Here is a 21990-nt window from a genome sequence, read left to right as displayed (position 1 = left end):
GGAAATTCAAATAAAAGCACCTTATATGCAATCTGAAATGACAAACTAAAAGTCTTGTCTCCTTTTCTTCAGTGAGAACGGATCAGCCTCACTCAAAGGAAGTTTCTGAGATGGAAGCAGCTCACATCAGCCCAGAGCTTCCTGTTCGATGGGTTGTTTCTGCAGACAGGACTGTTGCGATCAAGGAGGAAGTGACTGAGCTGAGGTGTGACCTTCTGTCATCACCATCACTATATGCCAAGACTGTTGATGGCCTAATTTACATGGAAACCATATTTCTTTCTCTAAAATAGTCACTGGAACTATTTAACACATGAAACTGGATTGTTTTGTGATCAGACTAACATAGGTTTCAATGTTTGCAGGACCAAACGTACATGTAAATATCCTGAAATTGCTTTGTTGCTTAGAAAATGTAGATACATTTTTCATTATCTTAAATGTCTATTATTTGAATAGCTCTTCAGGGTACAACAGACTGAAGTATGAGACAGCATACATCAGCTCAATATTGTACAGCAACTGATATTATGCATGTAGTTTGGACTGTACCTTTCTAGTTGTTGTGAAAATGTCAAAGCAGTCTTCCACTGGATTACCCACAAAAACAGCACACAGTCTGCGTATTTCTTCTTCTCAATGATAGAATTGGCAGTGTTTACAGTAGGGGTTGCTGGGCTCTGTGACCCGAGGCATGCAGAGCGCTGAGGACAGTACAGGACAGCACAGGTCAGCAAGTCTTGTGTCCTGTGCTGTCCTGACTGTGCTGAGTCTTGTGTCCTGTCTGTGCTGAGTCTTGTGTCCTGGGCTGTCCTGACTGTGCTGAGTCTTGTGTCCTGTGCTGTCCTGGCTGTGCTGAGTCTTGTGTCCTGTGGCAGTGCTCTGGCTCTCTCATGAGTGTCTGATGTAGGTTCTGCATGATTTACCGGTGTCCTGACTTAAATGCAAACCTTAGAACAGATACTTATTACTATAACTGAATTTAATTTTTGATAATTATACAATTAATCATAAATTACATAAACCAATAAGCCTACACTAACAATCCTATGCAGCTATAAACAATAACATTTGAAATTAGAGTTGGAAACTTTAAATGCAGTGCTGAAAAGTACACTTATGAGAAGCTGAAAATGTTGAGAAATTTAACAAATAAAAATGTAGGGTTTAATGTGTATATTGATAAGTAGGTACAGGTTAATAGAAATGTATGCTGATCTGACAGAATTCCCATTGTGCTCTAATTGTGGCCTGTAGTAATTCACTCCTGGTTTACTGTGAAACCTTACTGGACCTTGCAGAATCATACCAGACCCAACATCACATACATTCAAATAATGTTCTATAATTAATATTTAAAATTAGGGGTGGTCAACGATATGAAAATTGTATATTGATATTGTGCACGTATTTTCCGAAACACAGAGATCTATAACACAATTGCAATTAGTAAGAAAACAAGGCCTAATCATTTCTTAATATCTATTGAGTCCTGAGAGTAAAAATGACCAGACACGACAAACAATTTCAAATCACAGTAATCAGGTTTTATTATTAACACACAGGTACAATTATACAGAGAAACACACTACTGCCAGAGTTTACGAATTAACCCATATTTTTAAAGGTAGCAGCATGGATTATTGCACAACCATGAGCCGATCTACATAATCTCTTATTTCAAATACAATTCCATCAATTTGGAAATCTGCACGTTGTCCCTATTTTAAAGGTGACCGTTCGAACTCCAACAATTGCAGACCTATATTTGTACTTAGTTATTGCCACATTATTTGAGAGTTTAGTAAACAACAGCTAAAGAGATTCTTAAAACAGACTAATATCATAGCAGCTCATGAGCCTGGAATCCATTTGAAACACAGCACACAAACTGCAGTTCTCAAGGTGTTTAATGATTATTATTTGTTTCTTAGTAGATGCCCTTATCCAGGGCGACTTACAATTGTTACAAGATATCGCATTAGTTTTACATACAGTTACCCATTTATACAGTTGGGTTTTTACTGGAGCAATCTAGGTAAAGTACCTTGCTCAAGGGTACAGCAGCAGTGTCCCCCACCTGGGATTGAACCCATGACCCTCCGGTCAAGAGTCCAGAGCCCTGACCACTACTCCACACTGCCTGGTCATCAGCCCATTGGATTATAATAAAAAGAAACCATTTCACCTGTACTTTGTTGTCTGTCTGCATCACTGGATTACTGCACCTGCTCTACACCTGCACACTAATTACCACTTTGCCACAATGAGACAAAAGTGGAATTTTGCAGATGCAATTACAATCTATTTCATAGATTACTAATGTGATGCAACACTATTTATCAAGTAAGTTTATTCTTTTGTTTTCAGTAAATACTGTATTTTAGTCAAATCTACTCCTGGTGTTCAGGTGTCCTCAAGTGGCTGAAATTCTGTGAATTTTCTCGTGTCCTTCAAGACCCTGTAACTGACTGAACATCTTCCTACATTCAGTGCAGGGTAGGGCTTCACTCTTCTGTGAATTTTATGGTGTCTCTTAAGGTTTGATAAGTGACTGAAACTCTTCAGACATTCACTACATTGATTAGATTTATTTTTTGTGAGTTTGCTGGTGGGTTTTCAAGGAAATTAAATATGTGAAACTCTTCTCACATGTAGCACAGTGATAAGGTTTCTCTCCTGTGTGAAAGCGCTGGTGTGACTGAAGATGTCCTAACTGTGTGAATCTCTTCCCACACTCAGTACAGTGATAAGGCTTCGCTCCTGTGTGACTGCGCTGGTGTCTTTTAAGATTTTGTAACACTGTGAATCTCTTCCCACACTCAATGCAGTGATAAGGTTTCTCTCCTGTGTGAACACGCTGGTGGATTTTAAGATTTTGTAATAGTGTGAAACTCCTCCCACACACAGTGCAGTGATAAGGCTTCTCTCCTGTGTGACTGCGCTGGTGTCTTTTAAGATTCTGTAACTGCGTGAAACTCCTCCCACACTCAAAGCAGTGATAAGGTTTATCCCCTGTGTGAACACGCTGGTGGATTTTAAGCTGTGATAAAGAATTGAAACTCTTCCCACAATCAGCACAGGGAAATGGAGTCCCTCCTGTGAGATTTCCTTTAGCAGCTAGAGATAAAAAAGACAGAAGGTTATTGTACAGCATGCTAACACTTTGGCTCTTCTGCAGAGCTTCCCCTCATAACCATGCCCAACTCCTAGAGTGAACTCTGATGAGAATACAGTCAAACCTGCTTAATATCAGTCCTGTTAATACCAGCCTCCTTTTGTTATCATCACATTGACATTTTCCAGGTTGAATATACTGGGTGTCAATAAGGAGAAATGCTTGAGAATATCCCTTTGATTATTAAGACAGTCTGGTTAATATCACTCACATGTACCAGTCACTGATTTCCACCCCACTTAATATCGCTTTGAGGAATAAAAGTATAAGATCAGGTTTACATGCAAGTGCTGTATTGAAATGTTTCTTCTGGTGACACTTAGCAACCTGACTGGATTTGGCATCACCCATTGATGAGTCATGTGATCCCAGCACCACTATAAAGCTGTGGGAGCAGCAGAACTGCAAACACTCTACCAGAAAGAGGGACATGCAAAGATCTAACAGCATTCAAAGCAGGGATAATAGTGGGTGCACATCTAGCAGATGTCACAGCAGCAAGGACAGTTATGTTGCAACTTGCAAGTCATTGACATAGTGGTTAGGATAAATTGAGCTGGAATGACCAAAAATGGTAATCGTCAGTAGAGGTCAACTGATATATCAGCCAGCTGACAATATCGGCCGAGTTTTCCCTTTGAAAAAATATCGGCATCGGCCTAAGCGAGGCCGATATTACTTCTCATAATTATTCCTGAAAATTACAAAGAAAAAATGCAGAGCTGCGATTGGTCGGTCTATTCTACAAGCCAGCAAATAGGCAACCTTCCCACAATCCCTGTAAAAGATTCTGCTTCAGAACTGCTGGGGATCGAGTACAAGAACAGACGTATCCATTATTCACAGAAGCAACATGTGGATGAGAGAAGGTAAGGAAATAATGACTTATTCATTAATACTAACATTTACTGTATTTCTGTGAGCAGTCCAAACAAGAAATGGTGCAACACTCGCCTGACAAGTTAAAATATGTACTTCATTAGATTAAAATCATGAAAAAAAAACTGTCGTTATTTATGTGGGATGTAAATAAGTGCCCTGTTTTCACTCTCAGAAGCATAAGAAATCTGTGCTTCTTTATTATTATTACCAAGTTACAGCATCGCTTAGCTATCAGCAATTATTTATTTATATTTTGCTTATATTATTATTATTTGTTTATTTAGCAGACGCCTTTATCCAAGGCGACTTACAGAGACTAGGGTGTGTGAGCTATGCATCAGCTGCAGAGTCACTTAACTACGTCTCACCCGAAAGACGGAGCACAAGGAGGTTAAGTCACTTGCACAGGGTCACATAATGAGTCAGTGGCTGAGGTGGGATTTGAACCAGGGACCTCCTGGTTACAAGCCCTTTTCTTTAACCACTGGACCACACAGTTTATAAAGGGATGCTATCAGATAATCTTAGTATAGGTTGTGATTTAACCCAGAGTTTTGCTTGTGTTGAAAAAACAAACAATAAAGGAGTGTGGAGTAGTGGTTAGGGCTCTAGACTCTTGACCGGAGGGTTGTGGGTTCAATCCCCAGTGGGGGACACTGCTGTTGTACCCTTGAGCAAGGTACTTTACCTAGATTGCTCCAGTAAAAACCCAACTGTATAAATGGGTAATTGAATGTAAACATAATGTGATATCTTGTAACAATTTTAAGTCGCCCTGGATAAGGGTGTCTGCTAAGAAATAAATAATAATAATAATATCGGCAATCGGCTGTGTGTTTTTTTAAATATAGGTATCGGCCTAGAAGAATTCACATCTGTCAAGCTCTAATCTTCAGCACACTTCTACAATTTAGTAACTCATTTCTGGAAGACTAATAGTCAGCTTGTTTTGTATAATTACCTCTAAATCCCAGTTCACATTCAGGTGGACAATCATCACACAGGCTGGATGCCAGCTTGTTGTTCTCCTCAAGCGTACAGACATTATTTTCATTCGGAACTTCCTCTGCGATGGGGAGACATTCCTGTTCTAAGAATTCCTCTTTAATAGGAACACAATCCAGTCGAGGGACCTCTCCATCTTTAACACATGTCAGCTCTGTAACCTGCTTTAGACTTCCACACCACTCCTGATCAAAGGGCTCCTCTTGTGTGTAAACTGCTTCTATCCTTGACCCTTCATATGCTTTAGATTTATGCATAGCACAGCTCTCTTTTGGATCTGTGTGAAAGAAAAGTATTCAAAATTATAATTCTCACCTACTAGCCAGGTTCCTACTGAACCCTAATCACAACAACAGTTAGTACAGCTCTTATAAACGTTACTATAGAGAAATGCATTGCAAACTTAATGCTGCATATTGAAGCAGTGAGGTATGGTACAGCATATTAAAACTGTCAAAGAGTGATTTCGATCACACACAAATATGCATTAGAACTAACAATTTTTTTGCTAAAAACATTTAATTCAATATTCAGATAAAGCCACTTGTTAAACAGTGAAAACGGTATGCATTGAATGGTACGATAGATCTTCTGAAGATAAAAATAAATTAAACATGAATTTACTTTACACCTAGATAATATGATGACACGTCACATTTTTAAACAAAGTCCTGTAATCTTCATTGAATTTCCAATGAACCCTCCCTTCATTTCAGAATGGGCCCTGCATACCTCAAGGTCTGTACACCATGGCTTAAATCTGTCATAAAATTGTAGGGAAAAAATGCAGTCCGTAATACGTAACTTCATAGAATGCATTAACAGGTAAAGAGCTGATAGTTTAAAAACTATGATGCAACAACTTTTATTCAAGCATGTCCTAGCAAACATCTGCATGCCCAAACACTATGTAAAATGAACAATTAAATCAGCTAACCTGAGACAGCTGTGTGTAATTTACTGGGAGAAGGTTGGTATAAAAATCCTGAGTAAACAAGCCTGTGCGAGGGTGAGGACCTGTTTAGAGCTGAGTCCTGACAAAGAGACTGTATTACTGAATCAGTGAACTTGAACCTGTGTTTCTGTAACTGCAATATTGTGAATGTTTGGATTTTGTCAGTAAGTAGATTAGCTAACTGACAGTTAGAAAAGGAATCTGTATAGTTTAGTTAGCGCTCCCAGAAGGAGTTAGGTTTCATTTTGTTTCTTTGCTTTTCCTTAGAAGTATCAAACCAAAGGCACAATATGTCATGTTTGACAAATAGAAATACGGGTATTGCCCAGTTAAAAAATACAAGAGGGGGTCCCCGAGTGGCTCATCCAGTTAAAGCTCTGCCACTGGGAGCGCAGGATGAGTCACACAGCTTGGACGGCGCCAGTTCACATCCGGGCTGTGTAAAGTGGCCGAACTTTGCTGGGGACTCGGAAGGGGGCGTCACATTGGCTTTGACACTCCCTGGGTGAGGGATGGGAAACCTCATCGCGCAACAGTGAAACCTACTGGCCAGACACAGAGCACATTCAGAGTGGATAAAAAAGCAGGGCTGATCTCGGGGATCGGTAGCTCGCCCACCTCTGCTCTGGATTGCTCAGCGTTAAAGTGGCTTTAGGCTTGTGAGATCGGAGGACGCTCACACGCCCTCAGAACGTCTGTGCTGTGTGGGGACTCGCTGCGCTGAGGAGTAATAAACATAATTGGACGTTCCAAATTGGAAAAATTAATACAAATAATTGGCCACTCTAAAATAAAAAAATAAAATGTCTTCAACCAAAATGACACCAGCTGCATCATGAGCAAAAATAAATAAAAATATACTTGGATATAACTCTAGATGTGATCAAAAAATGACAAACTGATGTTTTAGAGCAGGTGCAGTGACTTTTTATTGTGCTGATTAACAATTAACATCACGAAGATGCTGCAGAATGATCTGCCGATCTCAGGCAGGTGTTGACTCTTGGACTCCCAGTTCGTGGTCTGTGATTGACAGTGTGTGTCTGGTTATACCGTCTCGCCAGGTTTGAAATTGCTGGCTGTGAGCACCCAAGACGGCGAGCCACAGTACGCTGCCCTAGTCCAGCATCCAACATGCCGTTCGCACGAAGGCGCTACTCTCGACAGACGTGGCATATTGGTGTTTTTCTGTGATTTTCTTTATTGCTTTTATTCAAGCTTGCAATTCAACAGCTGAAATCACTCCATATCCAGTGTCCAATCAACTGTCTCACTAATTAGGTGATTAAGCGCATCTGCTTCAATCACAGTCACTCAAGTGTGTCATGGTCAAGGATGAATGATCGAGTGATTAGGAAGAAAGCAAAAACATTTAGTCAATGCCCATCATTTATATACCTTATTTTTTTTCGAAAATAAATGTGTTATGTTTCGTTTTATGCTCGGTATAAAATTAAGGGGACCAGAATTAGGCTCAGGCAAGATATGAAGGTAAAAACAAAGATTGTTTTGTAATTAACAGCTTTTTGAGTTTAATTATGAAACAGAATCCGCTCAATGTGTTACCTGATTAAAAATAAAACCTGGAAACTTCAAGCCCTACTTGTGTGTTTGCATTGACTTTTTCCAAAATACTTGTTTTATTTATTTTTAGTAATATGGACTTATATGGGGCATAAATAAAATACGGTGCATGGTGGTGTAGTGATGGCTTTCTGCATGAGGTATTAATTATGTTATTAATTATTAAGTTGTTTTTAATAATTATGTTTAAATTGTGTGTGAATGTGTTTTAATGTGCTTACTAATTCAGCTGCTTTAATATGCTTTTATATTAAGTTTCTATACAGTATTGTCTAAGTTTCGAGTTCTTTCATTTCCCATCGGCAGAACCAGCTACGTGCAGTTTTGCATGGTCTAACAGGACTCAAAATCACAGATAGGGGTCCCAGCTAAAAGGCAAAAGGCAGGAGACTAACAGAGACAGAGTGGGATGGGAGAAGGGAACTGAAAGACAAGATGGAGACGCCCTGCTAGGTACAACGTGGCATGCAACCCATCAAAAAGATCAGTCTTACCTTGAAATAATCCCTGGTTCTCATTCCTCTGAAAGTCTTGTTCATTGCAGTCGGGGTTCATGTTTCTGAGAGGTTGTTTAATGTCTGCATCTGCAGCGTTCATGCATTCCCGCACTGCTTTCAACTCGCTCTCTGATATTTCCAATCTCAGCTTCAGACTTTCATTCTCTTTCTCCTTTCCAGCCATTTCCATTCGGAATTCAGTGAATTTGCCGCCGACAACTTTTGTGATTTGGCACAAGACGGTGTCTACAGCCGCTTTCACTGCGTGCTCGATGGTAGAGGCGAGCTCGTCTTGAAAGAACGACACGGAGACGCTGACGTCCATCTTCACTGACTGTTAGCTTGAGACTCGAGTAGCGGAATCCTGTTTGATTTTAATGTATTATTTGTTTTAAGAATTCCCGTTCATATAAAATCAGCACTTCTGATGCGATAATGAAAGAAAACAAACAGCAGACTCGTTTTACTTTTCCAAGGAGTAACTTTCGCGCTCCAGTCTGTCTGAGTTCTTAAATAAAACAGAAAAGGGACTCTTTGTTTCAGAACTCAATACAGGTAATAAACGAACAAAAAAAAACCCCAACCATGAATCCTTAGGAAACAGTTTTACCCAACTGCAGATAAAACATAACTCTTTAGGAAACAGTTGTACTCAACCTAAATCCTTTAAACAGCAGGTAATACAATGTTGTGCTGTCAGCACTGTCTGCAGCCACCTCTATCTCTCCAGCATAAACAAACCAACGCTTCAATTTCCTGGAACGAAATAAAAGCGTCAACAGCAGTGGGCGTGTCTGGTTGTAATCTTTGCATATTATTGGCTGTAGAAACTCTCTGAGCCCAGCTTGCGAAACTGATTGGCTGACCTCCCTGTCGAAGCATGGCTGCATCACGATGAGAAGAGGCGGTTATGAAACTGGATACCGGAGTTCGCCATGTTGGCTCTTGCTGTATTGTGTTTTACATTGCAATGTCCTATTTTGGATCCGAAATGGCGCCGGTTTCGTCCCTCGGCTTTTATAGTGCGCGTGCGCAATATGCTTTGTATTCCAAAGCTGCTGCTCGTGCTGCTCGTGTTCGGGTCATTGTTTAGTTTCTTTACTGTGACGTCACATTCGAGGTGATTGTTGCTAGGTGGTTCCAAACAAACAGGCGCGTCTGCAGTAAAAGTAATCAGTGCGTTTTAAAACATCTGTAAAATGCTACAGTAACAGGGCGCGTTTTAATATGTCAAAGTATAACTAGTAAACAGCATGATGCAGTGTTTTGTGCAGACTGCAACCACTATTCAGAAAGAGAAAACTGAAAAATGTAGTCCGAACTCTCTCAGCCATATCTGTAAAATTAACATTTCAAGGATTGAAATAAGACCCCCATTTCATAGCAATGTGAGCCACTCTGGATTCATAATCATCCAGACCCAATTAAGCAGTCACTTTAGTCAGGATAGGATTTTAAAGTTGCCCCTAAATTAAAACAAATTAACATGTACAGTAAGTGTTAAACATTTGCTAAATTAATACTGTTGCTTAATTGCTGGAAGGCAACATTTCAGGTAAGAACTGGCGAGCTTAACGAGACGATTTTATTTATTTATTTATTTGCTTAGAAGCTCTGGTAAACCTCATTTTTACTGTTCAATCTTTTTCAAGGTAATGTTTTTGTAATAGTAAACCCACAAAATTGGACAGGTGTTTCAACATAAAATCTAGACTATTTACTAACTGAGCATTTATTAAGAACAAACACAATAGCACCAAATGGCAGAACCAGTTCCAGTGGCACAATGCTGTACAGTACCTAGAATTCCAACATGCAGCTTATTAAAGGGAACTGCGAAACAAACACAAACAATATGTTATAATATGGCTTGTTTATTGATAGATATATTATTAATATCTTTGGTTTTGTATAACGCTTTCATAGTGGACCACCATCACAAAGCGCTTTACAGAGGTAGGCTGTGAACTGTGCATTATATGCAGAGTCACTTCCAATAGGACATTGATTTAACATCCCATCCGCAGGACGGAGCACAAGGAGGTGAAGTGACTTGCTCAGGGTCACATAGTGAGTCAGTCAGTGGCAGAGGTTGGATTTGAACGGGTGACCTTCTGGTTACAAGCTCTGGACTTTAACCACTGGACCACACTGCCTCCTTATATTGAGACGTGTATGTTAACAGTTAAGATATTCCTCGCTTGGCTTTGTTTTAAATGTAGTACTGGATGCTAGAGAATATTTTTCACGTATTATCATCAGAAAATACTGAACTCAGATATCACAGCGAAACCAGCTGCTACGAGTGTTTGTTTTGTTCTGTCTGTTTGCTTGTTTGTATTCACTAGACAGCTAACACTTTCCGGAGCTGTCTCCAGAGGCCAGCACAAACCCGTACACTCGTATCACTAACTATATTTGCACCACTAGCACTAATTCACTCACTAACGGACTTGTGTATGTGTTTTGTGTGGGTGTATAATAAAAACAGGACTATTATTTGCTGGGTAAACCCGGGGATTATAAATGAAGTAATACACGCTGCAGTATTACTTACCTTCATTATTGTTTACTGTTTGTTTCGCAGTCAGGCACAGGACAAAAACAAACAAAACAAACCTTTTCACCTGGATTACAATTGTCTGCCACAGGCTGGTTTGGCATTTGATGGATCTATTTTACAGATGGCGTCCGGTTTTATTAAAACCAAGGATCAATCAGACATTGATTCTAATTTAGCTGAACAAAGACAGCAAAAGCTTACAGCCTTTTATTTTCGTACTATTAAAGCATACAAGGTACTTAAACTATTACTGTGTCTAGATCAGAAAAAAAATCAGCTGGCCCAGATGGACTGGAGCCATATTTTTAAAGGTAGCAGCATGGATTATTGCACAACCATGAGCCGATCTACATAATCTCTTATTTCAAATACAATTCCATCGATTTGGAAATCTGCACGTTGTCCCTATTTTAAAGGTGACCGTTCAAACTCCAACAATTACCCACCTATATCTGTACTTCGTTATTGCCATAGTATTTGAGAGTTTAGTAAACAACAGCTAAAGAGATTCTTAGAACAGAATAATATCATAGCAGCTCACCAGCCTGGATTTCATTCGAAACACAGCACACAAACTGCAGTTCTCAAAGTGTTTAATGATATATCATATGCTCTGGATACTGGTAAATGTATAGGTGTTTTGTTGCTGGATTACTTTGATTCTGTTCGTCATACAATTCTGTGTAAAACATCAGGTTTAGGATTTAGTGAGAGGGCTGTGGATTGGTTCAAGGGTTAGCTAAGAGATCGAACACGAGCAATACGATCTGATGGGAATATTTCCACCTTTGAACCTCTATGTCAGGGGGTACCTCAGGGGTTCATTCCTTGGACCAATCCTTTTTATCCTCTATATAAATGACCTGAGATATGACATGGGTAATATTAATGTACATTTATATGTTACCTGCAGACTGCATTTAATATTGTACAACAGACTTTTCCAAGACAAAAACAATGCTATTATATTCTAATAGGAGGAAAATTAGCAATCTGACTTGGGTTATTGTTACATTACATGGAGTTTCTTTTTTAGAAATATCTAGGTATATGGATTGATGAGCGTCTTACTTTTAATTACCATATTGATAAATAGGTTTTAAAATTGGGACCCAAGACAGGTTTTCTTTTTAGAAATAAAGCTGCTTTTCCCAGTCTAGCAACTAAAGTTAGTGACTGCTACTATTTTTCCTGTTTTAGATTATGGTGATTTATATTTATCAGTTTGCTTGCAAGCGTGTACTGTGTTATCATTATTATTTATTTCTTAGCAGACACCCTTATCCAGGACTACTTGTTACAAGATATCACATTATTTTTACACACAATTACATTATTCTTTACACATTAGTTTTACATACAATTACCCATTTATACAGTTGGATTTTTACTGGAGCAATCTAGGTAAAAGTACCTTGCTCAAGGGTACAGTGTCCCCCACCTGGGATTGAACCCACGACTCGCTGGTCAAGAGTCCAGAGCCCTAACCACTACTCCACACTGCTACCCAGTGCAGGGTAGGGCTTCACTCTTGTGTGAATTTTATGGTGTCGCATAAGGTTTGATAAGTGGCTGAAACTCTTCAGTCATTCATTTTTTGTGAGTCTGCTGGTGGGTTTTCAAGGAAATTAAGTGTGCAAAACTCTTCTCACATGTAGCACAGTGATAAGGCTTCTCTCCGGTGTGACTGCGCTGGTGTCTTTTAAGATTTTGTAACACTGTAAAACTGCTCCCACACTCAGTGCAGTGATAAGGTTTCTCTCCTGTGTGAACACGCTGGTGTCTTTTAAGATTTTGTAACACTGTGAAACTCCTCCCACACTCTGTGCAATGATAAGGCTTCTCTCCTGTGTGACTGCGCTGGTGTCTTTTAAGATTTTGTAACTGTGTGAAACACCGCCCACACTCATTGCAGTGATAAGGTTTATCTCCTGTGTGAACGCGCTGGTGGATTTTAAGCTGTGAGAAACGACTGAAGCTCTTCCCACAATCAGCACAGGGAAATAGAGTCCTTCCTGAGAGATTCCCTTTAGCAGCTAGAGAAAAATAAAGAGAAGAGACAAATGTTATTGTACAGCATTTTTACACATTCACTCTTCTGCAGGGCTTCCCCTCATAACCATGACCAACTCCTAGAGTGAACTCTGATGAGAATACAGTCAAACCTGCTTAATATCACTCCTGTTAATACCAGCCTCCTTTTATTATCATCACATTGAAATTTGCAAGCATAATATAAATGGGTGCCAATCAGGACAAATGCTTGGGAATATCACTTTGATTATAAACACACTCTGGTTAATATCACTCACATGTACCAGTCACTGATTTCCACCCCACTTAATATCACTTTGAGGAATAAAAGTATAAGATCAGGTTTACATGCAAGTGCTGTATTGAAATGTTTCTTCTGATGACACTTAGCAAGCCATCTGGATTTGGCATCACCCATTGATGAGAAGATAATAGTGGGTCCACATCTAGCAGATGCCACAGTAGCAAGGATAGTTATGTTGCAACTTGCAGACCACTGACATAATGGTTTGGTTAAATTGAGCTGGAATGACCAAAAATTTTAATCTTCAGCACACTTCTACAATTTAGTAACTCATTTCTGGAAGACTAATAGTCAGCTCAATGTTGTTTGTTTTGTACGATTACCTCTAAATCCCAGTTCATATTCAGGTGGACAACCATCATACAGGTTGGATCCCAGCTTGTTGTTCTCCTCAAGTGTACAGACATTATTTTCAGTAGGAACTTCCTCTGCGATGGGGACGCATTCCTGTTCTAAGAATTCCTCTTTAATAGGAACACATTCCAGTCGAGGGACCTCTTCATCTTTAACAAATGTCAGCTCTGTAACCTGCTTTAGACTTCCACACCACTCCTGGTCAAAGGGCTCCTCTTGTGTGTAAACTGCTTCTATCCTTGACCCTTCATAGGCTTTAGATTTATGCATAGCACAGCTCTCTTTTGGATCTGCGTGAAAGAAAAGTATTCAAATTTATACTAGCCAGGTTCCTACTGAACCCTAATCACAACAACAGTTAGTACAGCTCTTATAAAAGTTACCATAGAGAAATGCATTGCAAACTTAATGCTGCACATTGAAGCAGTGAGGTATGGTACAGCATATTAAAACATGATAAATGCAAAGGATAACTAGTGGAAAACTGCAAAATCACTGTGCAAATTTACCATGGTGACTTTTAGTTTAAGGGAGCTAAAAAAACACTTAAGTACTTGCTTACAGTTACAGTACGATAGGAACAACGTTTTTGATCCAGAGTAGGCGTTTGTCAAGGAGTGGTTTTAACCATAAACAAATACATACCGAGCATCAAAAGAAACTTATCACCATTATAACACATTTATTAAAAATAAAAATAAAAAACAAGGTATATAAATGATAGACGTTGACAAAATGTTTTTGGTTTCTTTTTAATCACTCGAGCATTCATCTTTGACCATGACACACTTGAGTGACGACTGAAGCAGATGCAATTAATCACCTAATTAGTGAGACAGTTGATTGGACGCTGGATATGGAGCGATTTCAGCTGTTGAATTGCAAGCTTGAATAAAAGCAATAAAGAAAATAACAGAAAAAAAACAATATGTGACGTCTGTCAAGAGAGCAGCGCCTTCGTGCGATCGGCATGTTGGAGGCTGGACTAGGGCAGCGTGCCGTGGCTCGCCGTCTTGGGTGCTCAAAGCCAGCAATTTCAAACCTGGCGAGACGGTATAACCAGACACACTCAATGACAGAGCCACGAACCGGGAGACCAAGAGTCACAACACCTGCCCAAGATCGGCAGATCATTTTGCAGCATCTTCGTGATGTCAATTGTTAATCAGCACAATAAAAAGTCACTGCACCTGCTCTAAAACAGAGTTTGTCATTTTTCGATCACATCTAGTGAATTTTACCCAAATATAAAAGTGATAAGTTTCTTTTGATGCTCAAATATAAGTGATAGTTCTTTTGATTCTCAGTATACATTAGAACTAACATTTTTGTTTTTTAAATGACATTTATTTTTTGCTAAAAACATTTAATTCAATATTTAAATACAGCCATTTGTTAAAGAATGAAAATGGTATGCATTGAACGGTACGATAGATCTCCTGAAATAAAAATAAATTAAACATGAATTTACTTTACAGCTAGATAATATGATGACACGTTACATAAAAAATAAATAAATAAATAAAATAACTTAAAAAATAACTATTGTCGTTTTGGTCCTGTGATCTTAATTGAATTTCCACAAACCCTCCCTTTAATTTCAGAAGTATATTGGGCCCTTGTGGCAAAGTGGTGAGTGGATACAGGTGAGTGCAGTGCAGGTACGAATCACACAGACAATTACTAACAGGTGCAAGGGTGTTTATTGATAAATTACAATGTCCACAGCCTTAAATGCAAAACACACAAAACACAAAGACACAGACACAGTTCCTACGGTGTGTGATTTAAGTGCTTGTGGTGAAAAGACAGTACGTTGTGAAACAGGGAAGTGCTGGTGTCCGGATTTGTTGCTGGCCTGCGGCTGCAGCGCCGGATAGTGTTAGTAGTCTTAAAACGACACAAACAGAACAATGTTACAAGACAGACTAACAAATACAACACTCACGGCTCTCACTACAGGGTTTCCTTTTGGTTCTTTCTCTAACCATTCACAAAGGAACAGCTACCCCCCTATTTATATACTCGCTCATGACCCCTAGGTTAACGAGCGCATCCGCTCCTCCAATCCTCGGATGCCACACCGTTTACCGTCGGGGTCATTGAGATTGGATACAGTAGCTCCGTCCCTCTCCTAAATGACAGACTTCCACCTACCCTACAGAATAAATTGTCGTGCCATTTAATTAATGGTACTCTGTTCCTCTTACACCATGCCCTCACAGGTTGAGAGGGAGATCTAACACCAAGAATCATTCGATCTCTGTCACAGCCCTGCATAACCCAAGGTCTGTACACCATGGCTTAAATGCTGTAATAAAATGGTAGGGGAAAATATGCAGTCCTACCATTTTTACAGTCTGTAAAAATATGTAATTTCACAGAATGGCTTAACAGGTAAAGAACTGATAGTTTAAGTGATCAGCTAACCTGAGACAGCTGTGTGTAATTTACTGGGAGAAGGTCGGTATAAAAGTCCTGAGTAAACAAGCCTGTGTGGCTGTGCGAGGGTGAGGACCTGTGTAGAGCCGAGTCCTGACAAAGAGACTGTATTATTGAATCATGAATCTGAATCTGTGTTTTTGTAACCAGGATAGCGTCCACACAATTTTAAAACGTACGGAGCTAGGGAGAGGCCGATTGGCAGCACAGCAAACTCACACGCTTCCTTGAAAAGAGAAGCGGAGATACTTACTGTGCTCTGGACGAATGGGAATGTGAAAGTACGCATCCTGTAAGTCCACGCTGGTGAACCAGTCGCCTGGCCGGACGGACTGGAGAATGTGACGGTGCGTCAGCACCTGGAACCTCCTTTCTTTTAAGAACCCGTTGAGGAGCCTCAGGTCTAGGATGTGGTGAAAGCCGCCATCTTTTTTGGGTACCAGAAAATACCTTGAGTTGTACCCCTCTCCGTGGGAGGTGGGGTCTACGAGACGAATGGCTCGCTTGCACAGCAAGGTGGCCACTTCCTTCTGAAGTACCGAGGCCTGGAGAGGGTCTGTCACGAAAGTATTTGTGATACCTTGAAAGGGAGGAGGTCCCAAGCGGAACTGAAGCACGTAACTGTTTTGCACGGTGGCGAGCACCCGGCGTCCGAGGTGCAAGCTCGCCAGTACTGCAACTGTTGTGCAGAAAAGGGGGTCCGAGGCTGCCAGCCTTCAGGGGCCCTGCTCGGGCTGCTGACGCTGAGGTGGGGCAGCTAGGAGCGGCTGTTTAGGGTGCTGGCCCTGGAAAGAGCTTGCCCTTGGAGACCAGAGATCTGCAGCAGCGTGCTGGACAGGATACGTAACTCTGTGGCCACCAGCTCAGGGAGCGGGGCCTTACGCAGTACACCGTCCATATAAGCCGTGAGCACACTCGCTGTGTTTGAGAGGCGAGAGGCGAGTTGCCTGTGCCTGCTTGAGATGCGTCTCCATCACCTTGCATTGAGGGTTCGGGCACGCCGGGTCTCTAGCCAACCAACCCACCGGCGGGGCCTTAACCAGGGCCGCGATGGTGGAGTCTACCGGGGGGAACCCCGCTTGGCCAAGCTTTTCCATGCCTTCTAGAGAGGCAAGCAGTGCGGCCTGCTTTAACACACTAGGAACTGAGGCCGGACGATCCCAGGAGGAGCGTACCTCCTCCATGAAATCTGGGAAGGCCGAGAACTTTTGACGGCGGAAAATGGACCGGCGTGGTTCTGCCGCTGGCATCCAGGGGACCTGCAGGAAGGCTGCAGCGCATCACATAAGTGCCAAAACTGAGCTGGACAACGGGGGAGCACTGGCTTCCCCGGCTACCTCGAAGCCAGGTTCTTCCTCAGCAGGGGGTTCGAGCTCCCCTTGTACCTGCATGTCAGAGGAGAAGGAGGCCCCCTCCCCAGAGGTAATTGAGGCTGCAACAGAGCCTGGACTGCGACCGGGGCCACAGGTGCCTGTTTGGCCAAAAGCTCCCTGACCTGGGCCATCTGGGTTTGAGGTCCATAATGTTCCTCGCCTGCGGAGATGGGGAGCGACTATGGGAGGCCTTCGCATCGGGGATGTCCAGCAGGGGGTCCTGAAACAGGTCATGGAGGAGGAGCTCTGGGGCTCCGAGAGCCACCGACGGTCTGGCCATTCAGGACACGGAGCTCGTCTTCTCCAACCTAACTTCCTTCACCCGGGGCTAAAAAGCTGCACAGATGCTGCAGGCCACATCCCTCTCAAGGGCCAAGGTGGTATGTTGGAAGCCCAAGCACCGTGTACAGAGGGTATATTTATCCTCCTGCGGGATATTCGCACTGCAGGCTGTGCAGGGGTGGAACCCCGACTTGCCTGACACGAGTCTGGTGTTGTGCATGAGACAGTATAGGGGAGGGCACACTGTTTGTTTGTTTACAAGGCTCGACTCACCGAGGTGGGTGGGCCTATGCAGCCGGTGAGGTCTACTCAACAGCGGGGATGTGGCAAGGCCTAGCCCTGTGAAGGAGAGCACGTCTGGAAGAGTCACTCAACAGCGGTGATACGGCAAGGCCTAACCCCGTGGAGGAACTGCGTATAGAAAGAAATATAGCGGATGACTGCACTGGCAGTCGCTCACACACGACAGACAGATAACAAAGAGCAGCCTACCACGCAAGCGAGGAGGCTGCTGAAAGACAGAAAGACAAAAGGCTCGGTCTTTTCAAAGTCGTTGATACCGGGAAAGTGGCGAGCCAGCTTTCAGCACGAATGCAAGGGAAATACAATCGACTCGATTTAACTCGAGGAGCTCTTTTCTATCAACACGCTCAGCTCAACACAGAGGTCTTACCGTACTGTCTTGAGAAGGAAAAAGAGAAATGGCTTCCTTGGGATGACATCCCTCGGTGGGCGGGACTGAGTGCATCATCCCAGTAAGGGGCCTATCGGCAGCTGTGGTATAGAGAGCTCAGCGATACCTACCCAATGGGCAGGCATATCCCATACGTAATGTCATTGGTAGTCGTCTTGGAATTGAAAGGGAATCTATCATTTATCTAAAAATATATTTGCATGACAACAGTTTAAATTTGCTGCTGTATATGGATATCAAATGTCACAAATCATTATCCTAACCCTCTGCAATATGTTTTTTCTTTTTAAATTTATTTTATTATTATTTACTAGCCACAGTTTACTCCATACAAGATATCACTTTACCAGTATGACAGCCTAAAGTCTCTTCATTAGACTGGTCAAGGCTTACAGATATAGACTAGTACTTTCTTGTAGCTTGCAGAATACCCATTAGAATCTTAGGCCCTGTCCACACTATGTCTTGAAGCCATATTAGTTGCCATTAAACCGGTTTAAACAGTGCTGAATACGGTTTGCGTCTACACTACGCAGCGTTTAATACCGTACTCTAGAACTGGACTTGAGCCCACCTCAGGAGGTAGTCTCGAGTCCGGTTCTAAATTAGATCGCATCAGGTAGTGCGGTTTGTCAGAAGTGTGGTCGCTGTAATACCAAACTACATTTTTGTGTATATCCTCCACTATCCCAGAATGCTTTGTGGTATGTTTGGTTAAATACTCGGAGCAGGCGTCTGAAGGACTTGCTATCAGTGTGCACTCCGCACTAGGTATTCATTTTTATGCTTAAAAAAAACACCTGTCAAGACACCTCTGTTAAACTGGTGGGGAAAATAACAAAAGCACAACGTTAAATTAGACGACTGCAAAAATGAAATGCGAGTTAAAAGTAAGGTCTGGGATGAACACTTAACATAATTTGTCAGCTCTGTTTGAAATAAAATTAAGGGGACCAGAATTAAGCTTAGGCAAGACATGAAGGTAAAAACAAAGACTGTTCTGTAATTAACATCTTTTTCTGAGTTTAATTATTTAACAGAATCAGCCGAATTTGATTAAAAATAAAACCTGAAAACTTCAAGCCCTACTTGTGTGTTGGCATTTACTTTTTCCAAAATACTTGTTTTATTTCTTTTAGCAATATGGACTTCTGTTAATATGGGACACAACACATTATTTTAAAATAAAATACAGTGCATGGTGGGATACTATCGTATTACTTTCCATTGTTCATTGCGCTGCTAGGAACTGTAACCAATCTGTTTTAATGGTGTGTGGATGCATTAAGCCGAACTAAAACAGTACTTCAGTGAGGAAGCTTTGAGCTGGATTCATTAAAACTTTTTTGAGTATGGTTCTCGAAATCTCGAAATGTAGTGTGGACAGGGCCTTACAGTCTGGATAATTAATTAGACTGGTGTAATATTAGGACAGTAGAGTTGAGTTATTAACAGCACTCATGAAGCATAAGAACATAAGAAAGTATACAAAGGAGAGGAGACCATTCAGCCCATCTTGCTCGTTTGGTTGTTAGCAGCTTATTGATCCCAGAATCTCATCAAGCAGCTTCTTGAAGGATCCCAGGGTGTCAGCTTCAACAACATTACTGGGGAGTTGGTTCCAGACCCTCACAATTCTCTGTGTAAAAAAGTGCCTCCTATTTTCTGTTCTGAATGCTCCTTTATCTAATCTCCATTTGTGACCCCTGGTCCTTGTTTCTTTTTCAGGTCGAAAAACAATAAAAGTGGCTGAAGAGAAATTCGAACCAATAAAATTGATAAAATCTATTTAAAGAGTTGAAATGACCAAGCAATACCATCAGAAATATCAACCTTACCTTGAAATAATCCCTGGTTCTCGTTCCTCTGAAAGTCTTGTTCATTGCAGTCGGAGTTCATGTTTCTGAGAGGTTGTTTAATGTCTGCATCTGCAGCGTTCATGCATTCCCGCACTGCTTTCAACTCGCTCTCTGATATTTCCAATCTCAGCTTCAGACTTTCATTCTCTTTCTCCTTTCCAGCCATTTCCATTTGGAATTCAGTGAATTTGCCGCCGACAACTTTTGTGATTTGGCACAAGACGGTGTCTACAGCCGCTTTCACTGCGTGCTCGATGGTAGAGGCGAGCTCGTCTTGAAAGAACGACACGGAGACGCTGACGTCCATCTTCACTGACTGTTAGCTTGAGACTCGAGTAGCGGAATCCTGTTTGATTTTAATGTATTATTTGTTTAAGAATTCCCATTCATATAAAATCAGCACTACTAGTGTGATAAAGAAAGAAAACAAACAGCAGACTCGTTTTACTTTTCCAAGGAGTAACTTTTGCGCTCCAGTCTGTCTGAGTTCTTAAATAAAACAGAAAAAGGGACTCTTTGTTTCAGAACTCAGTACAGGTAATAAACGAACAAAAATAAACATAACTCATTAGGAAACAGTTGTACTCAACCTAAATCCTTTAGACAGCAGGTAATACACTGTTGTGCTGTCAGCTCTGTCTGCAGCCACCTCTATCTCTCCAGCATAAACAAACCAACGCTTCAATTTCCTGGAACGAAATAAAAGCGTCAACACTAGTGGGCGTGTCTGGTTGTAATCTTCGCATATTATTGGCTGCAGAAAGTCTCTGAACTCAGCTTGTGAAAGTGATTGGCTGACCTCCCTGTCGAAGCATGGCTGCATCACGATGAGAAGAGGCGGTTATGAAACTGGATACCAGAGTTCGCCATGTTGGCTCTGACTGCGTTGTGTTTTGCTATGAAATGTCCTATATTATATCCAAAATGGCGCCAGTTTCATGCTCAATGAGCGTTGTAAATCTTTTGTATGGAAGGCCGTCTGGGTCAAAAATGTGTGCTGTTGGTAGACGTTTCAAATAAATTACTATGTGTAGTACTGCGATACACTGTGTTTTCTATTTTGTTAACTACACGTACTATTTTTACTATATCTACAAATTTGGGCCAATCAGTTCTTTAGAAATGAAATAAGAGCCAATGAATTTAAAGAAAACAGTACGTGTACTAAATGATCCAATGAAAAGTCTTGCATGTAAATAAAATGTATTTGTTTATTTTGAACGGGTGTTTGCATTTTGTGTTTATGTAAAAACGATGTATTAGGATTTACAATGTATAGTTTTGTGTTAGTTAAAACGAGTATTTTGCTTTGTTATTGTTTTGTTATGGTTAGTATTGATTTAAAATACCAAGTGTTTGTGTGTTATTGTTTGGCAGCGTGGATGAGGAAGCCCCATCTTAACAAAACCCTGTGCAGAAGGTGACCATCTCCCGAGTTAATTAATTGATTAATTGTTGCTAATCGAGGTGGGTGTTCGAGAGGAGGAACGGGAGCAAGAGAGGAGAAAGATAAACTTAAAACAACTAAAAACAACTGCTACGAGTTCTGGAAACCACAGCACCTGTATACTGTACTGTATAATTGAAATAAGTTGCATTCACATTTGCCTCCGTGCTGTCAATTTCAGTTTCAGCAGTTGTAGTACTATGTGGCACTACATTATTTGCATCGCCAGCATTTTATTACCTAATGTTTGATTAAACTTTTTTTTTAAATGTTCTCATGATCGCTGTTTAACTGTAAACAGCAGCTAATGCGTTTGTGACCTCAACGTGACCAGCGCAGAGTTTTGTGTGATATCGAGTTTTCTTAAACGAAATTGGGTAGCTATTGATAAAAAGGGGGTTGCTAGTCTTGAACAGACTAGAAACACACTGAAGTTTTTTTTTTTTTTTTTTAATTGTCTCCAAATGCAGAATTCTGTGTAAACGTGACTCTGTGAAAGCTTTTCATTGGGATTTTTTAAAAAAAAAAAAATTTAAA

The 21990-nt window shown here is 41.0% G+C and overlaps 3 protein-coding genes across 3 annotated transcripts in view; 1 reads left to right on the top strand and 2 right to left on the bottom strand.

Annotated features, from left to right (window-relative positions):
• LOC117971126 (zinc finger protein 300-like) overlaps positions 1 to 21990 on the top strand; it is a 199828-nt gene that overhangs the window by 65472 nt on the left and 112366 nt on the right. The window lies entirely within an intron of this gene.
• Positions 1526 to 8680, bottom strand: LOC131724948 (gastrula zinc finger protein XlCGF52.1-like). The gene is made up of 3 exons (XM_059018094.1): positions 8099 to 8680; positions 5022 to 5342; positions 1526 to 3120 (listed from the first exon to the last, which is right to left on the bottom strand). The coding sequence occupies exons 1-3, from the start codon at positions 8424 to 8426 to the stop codon at positions 2591 to 2593; spliced, it is 1179 nt and encodes a 392-aa protein (XP_058874077.1). The 5' UTR covers positions 8427 to 8680; the 3' UTR covers positions 1526 to 2590.
• LOC131724955 (gastrula zinc finger protein XlCGF52.1-like) lies at positions 9731 to 20738 on the bottom strand. The gene is made up of 3 exons (XM_059018111.1): positions 19986 to 20738; positions 13326 to 13646; positions 9731 to 12700 (listed from the first exon to the last, which is right to left on the bottom strand). The coding sequence occupies exons 1-3, from the start codon at positions 20311 to 20313 to the stop codon at positions 12255 to 12257; spliced, it is 1095 nt and encodes a 364-aa protein (XP_058874094.1). The 5' UTR covers positions 20314 to 20738; the 3' UTR covers positions 9731 to 12254.

The sequence above is a fragment of the Acipenser ruthenus genome, chromosome 58 (genome assembly GCF_902713425.1).
Source record: "Acipenser ruthenus chromosome 58, fAciRut3.2 maternal haplotype, whole genome shotgun sequence".
Lineage (NCBI taxonomy): Eukaryota > Metazoa > Chordata > Actinopteri > Acipenseriformes > Acipenseridae > Acipenser > Acipenser ruthenus.
Note: the sequence above shows the minus strand (reverse complement) of the source record. Positions and strands in the feature narration are given on the sequence as shown.

What these genes read in the sequence shown, in the direction of transcription:
- LOC131724948 (XM_059018094.1), bottom strand. Translation starts at nt 8,426, where the DNA reads ATGGACGTCAGCGTCTCCGTGTCGTTCTTTCAAGACGAGCTCGCCTCT. An exon ending in GAACCAGGGATTATTTCAAG is followed by an intron (nt 5,343 to 8,098) that starts GTAAGACTGATC and finishes TCTTTCACACAG; the next exon opens with ATCCAAAAGAGAGCTGTGCT. An exon ending in ATGTGAACTGGGATTTAGAG is followed by an intron (nt 3,121 to 5,021) that starts GTAATTATACAA and finishes TTTTATCTCTAG; the next exon opens with CTGCTAAAGGAAATCTCACA.
- LOC131724955 (XM_059018111.1), bottom strand. Translation starts at nt 20,313, where the DNA reads ATGGACGTCAGCGTCTCCGTGTCGTTCTTTCAAGACGAGCTCGCCTCT. An exon ending in GAACCAGGGATTATTTCAAG is followed by an intron (nt 13,647 to 19,985) that starts GTAAGGTTGATA and finishes TCTTTCACGCAG; the next exon opens with ATCCAAAAGAGAGCTGTGCT. An exon ending in ATATGAACTGGGATTTAGAG is followed by an intron (nt 12,701 to 13,325) that starts GTAATCGTACAA and finishes ATTTTTCTCTAG; the next exon opens with CTGCTAAAGGGAATCTCTCA.